The sequence below is a fragment of the Dipteris shenzhenensis genome, chromosome 31, assembly GCF_047967505.1.
Source record: "Dipteris shenzhenensis isolate YYH24624 ecotype China chromosome 31, Dip_SZ_1.0, whole genome shotgun sequence".
NCBI classification, from domain to species: domain Eukaryota; kingdom Viridiplantae; phylum Streptophyta; class Polypodiopsida; order Gleicheniales; family Dipteridaceae; genus Dipteris; species Dipteris shenzhenensis.
In genome coordinates this window covers 20,351,004-20,358,397 of record NC_141626.1, presented here as the reverse complement: position 1 = coordinate 20,358,397, position 7,394 = coordinate 20,351,004, and the positions used below count along the sequence as shown (strand labels likewise).

General features: G+C 46.7%; 1 protein-coding gene across 1 annotated transcript; it reads left to right on the top strand.

Annotated features, from left to right (window-relative positions):
• Nucleotides 1-258: 258 nt before the first annotated feature.
• LOC147881177 (putative zinc metalloprotease EGY2, chloroplastic) lies at nt 259-2,418 on the top strand. The gene has a single exon (XM_087369913.1). It carries the CDS (start codon nt 262-264, stop codon nt 2,161-2,163), a length of 1,902 nt encoding a protein of 633 aa, XP_087226039.1. The 5' UTR covers nt 259-261; the 3' UTR covers nt 2,164-2,418.
• The last annotated feature ends 4,976 nt before the right edge of the window (nt 2,419-7,394 follow it).

Genomic DNA, 7,394 nt, shown 5'->3' with positions numbered 1-7,394 from the left:
TGTGTGTAAAGGCTGTGGACGTCCTTGCCCGCGAATCGCATTTTGTAGTGTTGTGTAAAGACCCTTGGGTGTGATTTGATCTAATGGCTACTATTGCATCGTGGCCGACGAGGGCCGATGATGCGATCGAACACGGGAAGAGAGAGAGAGAGAGAGAGAGAGAGAAGAGCTCACCCAAGTGGGGGGAAGCTAGGGACTCCCCAATGGGGGGAGTGAGTGCCAGGGGAGGGCCTGCAGGTGCAGAGCTATGTGGCTATGGCTATGGCGATGGGTGCAACAGCAGCAACAGCAGAAGCACCTCCAAAGCTCTGGCTATGGCGTACGCCCCTCCTCCTCCTTTCCTCCCCTTCCTCCCTCCATCGCCGTAGCCACACCTTCATCACCCCTTGCCTCCCTCCTCCCCTTTCCCACAACTATGGCTCCTCCGTCCTCCATTACCTCGACGACCTCGATTCCTCCATCGCCATCGGCATCAACCTCCGACTCCCCCTCCCACCCCCTCCCTCTGCCTCCTCGACCATCACCAACATCCACTGGAACTCCCTCCCTTCTTCGATTTCCTTGCCTCGCATCCTCACTCTCCATTTCCACGCCCGTCTCTTCCGTCTCTGCTTCGTCTTCTTCATGCTCCAAGCCCTCGACCGCCTCCTCTCTACCTTCCTCTGGTTCAGCCTCCCCGAAGGCTTCCTTGCCTCGCCTCTCCGCTTGCCCGCTCCTCTCGAGGATTCCGTGCAGGATTTCGTGGCGAAATGGAGGAACTCCATTGCCCTGGACATCGGGAAGCTCGTGGAGAAAGACGAGATTTTCGTGGGCTTGGCGGAGTTCTACTGGAAGTTCTGGCACGACCAGACGGCGGAGGGCATGATGGAGCCACGGGTGCCTGTTACCGTCCGGTTAGCAGTGAGGCTGGAGCTGGAGATGCTGGAAGCCGTGCTGAAATCCGGAGATTCTTCCGGCGAGAAGCGTCGTCGCCTGAGGAAGCGTGTGGATGCTATAATCTCGACGTACATGGTAGCTCTGTGCGAACTGCGGAAGGGCGTCCATGACCCTGAAAAGCTCTGGGAGCAATCGCTCAAAGAAACTCGCTTCTGTTCCGACGGACGAGTCTTCTACTACGAGGAGGGCATTATCTTCTCTGGGAGATTAGCTGGGGATCCTGGCGCAACGCTGGAAGAGGTGCAGAGGCGACTCGACGAGCATTGCCCAGGCAAGCTCGTGTTGCTGTTGAGATCCGACGAGCCGGAGGAGGTGATTCACCTTCTGATTGCACCTTGGTTCTGGTTTCTGTCGTCTCAATTCAATCGAGCTTCGCAACCGAAATGTTTTCTGTTTGGGGGATCCCTCCTCGCCATGGCAGGGTACGCAGCTGCTTATCCTCATGTTGGCAGGATGATCGACTGGGAGTTGTGTGTGCTGCCTGCGGCCTGGTCGGCAATTTTGGCCTCTGCATTTCTCGCTTCCCAAGCCGTCGCGAAGAAATACAATGCCTCTGACCTCCATCTCCTCCCGTTTGTTTTCCCTGCTCCCCGCTTGGGAGCAGTAGGGAAATTCTCCCCATTGTCTGGCATCCTTCCCAATCGTAGCTGTCTCGTTGACATTATCTTGAGTGGTTCCTGCGCTTCGCTCCTCGTTTCTGGCTTCCTCATCGCCATTGGTTTTTCACTCTCGGGTCCTGCGCAGTTTCAAGCGGCCACTATTGTTGATTTCCATGGTTATCTTCTCGTTCCTCCAGACCTGTTTTCCCACTCCGCTGTCTTCACAAAGATGTTGAGCACTCTTTCAGTGACTACGGATGGGGGGAATGGTGCCAATGTTGAGATGGTAACAAGCCCATTTGTCTTAGCAGGAATGTTGGGATTGAATTTGACGGCTTTCTGCTTATTTCCCTCTGCTGAGAGCGATGGTACCCTTTTGCTGAGGGCAGTTTTAGGTGACACTAAGATCGCAGACAAGATATCTGGAGTGCTCACGGTGCTCTTATCGCTATCCCTTCTCTCAAAAAGCCCTGGTCTCGCAATCTGGTGGGTTGTTTGTTCCAGTCTGCTGGTGGCTCCTCGGACCCTCGTGAAAGAGGACATATCCACACCCACCCTTTATCGAAAGGTTGCTGGTTATGTTCTTTTATTTGCCTCCGCGCTATGCTTCTTTCCCTTAGAAATTTGAGGCCTAGCTCTGCAGTCCTCTCTTCCATCGCAACTTTGACTCTTTTCCATCAACCACAAAAAACCAGCCTGACTGCTTTGGCCCATGTGCTTACGGTCTTGTACCATATACTCATGCATCTTCGAAAATGTAGCACGCAAAGTGCCAGTCTGCAACATATCCCTCGTGACCAACACCGGGACATGTGCCATGAATGGAAGATAATGTAGTAAATTTCATATCGGGGGTTCTCGTTATTGCAAAGGCCTAGCAGGAACCTTATGGCATTGAGAAAGAGGAACTACTGTCACTTTGCCCTGTAGAAGTCTTCATGATATGTCAGGAGGATGTAAATGCCTATACAGAAAGCTGGCTCTCGGAACAAGACAAACAGTGGACAAGACGTAATCTTAGCTTCCACGAAATCCTATTAGCAAATGGCATGGAACTTTTGTACATGAATGACTGGAAGAGACATTTATCTAGCTTGTATGACTAAATTCCCACCTCGAGAAGGGTAATATGATCTGTGAAAGTCTGTGGAACGAGATAAGAAAGATTGGGAACGTAACTGGTGGCACACAAACCTGAAATGTGAAGCTTATGAGCAATTGCTTTTGCAAGAAACTAGCTCCAAGGCTGAAGTTTTTAAACCAACGGACCAAAGAGTGGTTGGTTAAAAGTTTGGAGGCTTCATTGTACCATTATAAGACAAGCAACATAATGAAACGGAAGACAGACAGCTTTCTTTTCCGCCCATCTCAGGATTGCAAACTATGGCATTCAAATGATTGAAGACCTTTTGTCGCATTGTACAGTGGGTTGCTCTTGAGAGAGTAATAGGACAGCTACTTTCATTCGTCTTCCTATTTGCTCTGAACTTATGCAACATTTGGCATCTTCTATGATTGGCAATGACGCTTAAGTTGGTTGAAACTACATGAACTACAAAGATTTGTACATCTGCATTGCAATGTTGTTATATATATTTGGTTTGTTCTGCTACTGCTGAGCGTGGGTTACAATTCAACTGCTTTCTTTTGGTTCCTCGTTTGCTGCCAGCTGAGTTATAAGTTGCCAACCATGTTGACCTCAACTGAAACTGCAGGCCGACAAAGATGGTGCAGTGAGGTGGAATTGCCTTAGCGCCTGCGTTTTGGAAGAGGTTGCAATACTCTCGGTATTTCATTCTTGCATGGTTGGTTGCTTCAGGTTTTGTGGGTCCAATTGCGATTCACGAACTAGATGAAGTGATGCAAGAATATGTAGATGGACTTATGGGTTATCATGGTTGGAAGGAGAGACCCGAGGGAGGCCTGGAGGTGAGCGGTGGTTAGCTCGAGAGCCTCCTAAGCCTTCCTGTCCGGCAAGGGCTGCGGAAAGAAGTGGGGGCTCTTTTCTGTATGTGGCCATAGCCACTTTTGCAGGTTTTCTAGGAAACCGGGCACATTGGCGACCGATCGGAGGCCGGGAGTCAGTTGTCCCGGTTTTTGATCGAATCGATGCCGATTTCCAATCATCAGCGGAGGGGGGAGGCAACGCCAATAGGACCATGTCGCTTTCTCATTGGGCTAAACGGCGTGTGATTTGGGGCTCCGTGCAACGCGTAGGGACATGCAGAGTCTGTAGGGTTCAAAGCCCATCCACGTGGCAGTCGTGTCGTGCTGTGAGGTAATGGTCGGTTGGCCCTGGTGTTTCGTTGGAATTTGTTTGGTTACCCAAAATTATGACTATTAATGCTCTTGGATCTGACGGTCCAGATCTTTGCTCCGCCAACCCCCACCGTTGTGACGAAAGAGCCGGGGTCGGCTAAGATCTAATCTCAGCCGTCTGATCTCCACCATTTCAGAATCAAAATCTACCCAGTCAAGACGTAAAGAGTTTGGGTCGGTTGAGATCTAATCTCAACCTTCTGATCTCCACAATTTCAGAACCAGAATCTGCCTAGCCCTTTGTAAGCCGTCGACGTGGGGGAATGGCTCATGGTCGATCCTTTCTTGGTCAAAAAGTGCTCGGCTGATGGCTCACGGCCGTCGACTGCACGGGCACTTTTCGGCCTCCCTTGTTCGAGTCCCCTATACAAGTCCAATTTGCATTGATACTATTATCACTATTATCAATATTACTGAAGGGGATACTGGTATTACCAATAATATCAATGTTGGTAACATTAAAAACTACCCAAGCGTCATTCTATGTCGTGCAATCATAGACTCTTCTCGTGTAGAAGATGAATCCGTGTGCTCCGACAGTCAACATCAATTTTCTAGGCTAGAGCCAGAGCTGTCGCCATCTGGCTGAGAAGATGGTTTGGAAGGACGATTTGCTGATATGGCCGCTTGAAGATAAGTCTCCAGTCACGATCTCGCTCACGAAAGGGCCCAGACGTTGACGTATGTGAAAAGCCTTTTCATGAAATGAAATGGCTCACGATCATCGCCACTCGCCATCTTCATTTCATGAAAAGCCTCTCGTGTTTCCAAAATCTATTTCAAGCTCTCCAAAACCTATTTTGACGCTTTCCTAGGAAGTTTTTGGGAAAGAATGGGAAAGAATGTTCTGGAACATGCAGTCCACCTTAGTCGACGTGAATTTTTACAAACCGCCTTAATCTTTGTGAACCTTAGCTTAATTTTTTCGACAGCAAGTGGCTGCTAATATTAATCACCCATTAAAACTCATTATGGGTACCTATTGATGTTCGGGTTTGGTATTTTTTTCGGACATAAGGGCATTTTATTATATACAAAGCACTTTATTAGCAATACCTCTTGAAAGGGAGTGCTTTAGTAGATACCAACCTCTTGTCACCCCTTCTCCTCCCTTTCCTAAGCACCCATGAGAAGCTTTCCATTAATGACGTCCTCAGAACATGGGTGGGCGAGTTTTGCCACGCTCAGATTCTCCACTTCACCCTCGTTAGGCTTGCTTGGGCTTTGTTTGCTCTTTAAACTCTCACTACCGTATTCACCGACCACTCCCCTTCTTGGACTAGCATGCGTCCTCTCAACTCAATATGCAACCCATCCATCAATATGCTCCATGGACTCCTCCCTTTAGGAGTGTGTCACATACAAGAACAATTCCACCATCTTTGAATAGGGTCTCCTTTGCAAAGAGCAAGTCCACCATCTCCAAATGGGGTCCAAGAACAAGTCCGCCATCTTCGAATGGGTTCTCCTTTGCAAAGATACCACAAAGTCATCTTAGTTGCGTTCTTTGTCAATGCACTCGTACACATCTACTCTTGAGTTTTCATCGATCGCCAAGTTGTTAGAGCTAGATCGTTGTCTTGACTTTGGTTTTCATCCATTTCATGTTAGCCTCTCCAACATCTTTTTAGTTCATAAGGGCATTTCTAGGTTTCTCTTGTTGCTTGACTTTCATGTTCAATTTGCTCGCTATTGTCTCCTTGAAGTCTTGGACATACCTTTCCTTCAAGGTACAACAAGATTCAATGTTGGCAACATGGAGCTTCTTGCATTTTGGGGGTGATATAGGGCCAATTGGAGTTTTGAAGAGGGGCTAGGTCAAGATGCCAGGTTTCTGTTTCTTCTCGTTTAGAGTCGTGTGTTAAATTCTGAGCTAGCTCACAGTTTTTTTAAGCATTCAATTTTTTAAAAAAAGGTTAATAATATAAATTTATATTTTAAAATTTGCCCTTCACCTCCGGAGTGCCGACGGAAACTCAACACGAAGACTTTGTATAAATGGATGCTCAAGTATGTGTGGGTGTGTGGATTAGTATGAGTGAGAGCATATTTTTATACTATAGTCTACACCCGATGTTGGGCACTGATGACGTCAGTGAGGATGTCATAGTAGCTAGTCCTTGCTATATGTGATGGAGTTTATGGTTTTCAATCTTATGAGTGACTATCGTGAGATTGACACTGCACTATGTTGTGTTTTTAGAGGATGAGTTTGGGAATGTTCCTAGATTCATCTAGGTATATAAATATATTTTTTATGTTTAAAAAATAGGTGGGCATGGCCCTACAAACATTGTCGTAGCAAAAACCTAGTTCTTACTCAACTTCAACAATCAAAAACATGCTCTAAGATGCCACCTCTCTAAACTTCCGTACCTTAGCAAGAGCACAATTTCATAAACCTACTCTAATCATTAACAAAATCACCTGTATTTCCCTATCCACCAATTTCCTATGCAAAAAAATGATTCTTATACCTTCCAAACATTGGGATGCTAAAAAGTGATTCTATACGTTGTGAACATTTGGACACTCAATCACCATTTTGTGTTTTAAAAGCCGTCAATAACTTTAAGATAAGTTTCTTACCAAAACCCAAACATTTTGACACTCTATTTTGGATTTTAGAAGCCTTGATACCTTAAAATACGTTTCCCACCAACACCCAAACTCAAAGATTTTACCTATGTGGAACCACATAGCTCTTAGTTCTATCTTAATATTGTCGCCGTCATCTATGATTCATATCTTAGAGAGAATCTTTGGGATCTTGTCTCTTTCTTTCATGATTACCCCTTCATGAGTACCCTTGGCATTAGTACCCTGTGCTCTCTTGTTAAAGCCGAAGAAATTCAGCATTATGAACGAACGAATAACGAAGGATAAACGTTGATGTTAACGGGAAGAGGGCACAGGCAAAAGATTGGCAAAAGACGAAGACAAAGAAGACCACCCAAATATCTAGTCAAAGACGAACAAGGCCAAGAAGGGAGGCCATTGTATCTCTAAGAGACCAAATGTGAAGACGTAAGAAACGGGCGAAGGCCAAAGAACACAGGCATATAAAGGAAGAATGAACCACTAGCAAGGGAAAAAGGCGATGGGCCAAGGATGAAAGCGACCAATGAAGATGAAAGGCTAAAGCACCAACCAACCAAGTAAGAAAGCCAAAGAGTAGGCAGCGAAGTGATAGTGCATGGTGTGGTAGAGTGACACAAGCATCGTAGAGCATGTCAACCAAGACTAGGCGAATTGATGGCTACGCATAAATATCAGGATGAGGATGGCCAATGAAATAGGGTGCACATGGGCAAGGGAATCTAGGTACACGTCACGGTCAAAAAGCTATAAAAGAAAAAGGCATCCTTCATCATAGAGACTTTTGGAAGAGGGTCATGAGATAGGTCGCTAGATGGCGGCTGATGTAAAGATCGAGGTTTTGGTCCTGCGCGTGTGTAGAGTCAAAGACGAAAGTCTTCTAGTCGCTCGACAGTGCAGCCCCCAGTTGTAAGAGTCCTTTTGGGGGAGTTAATACAAGTT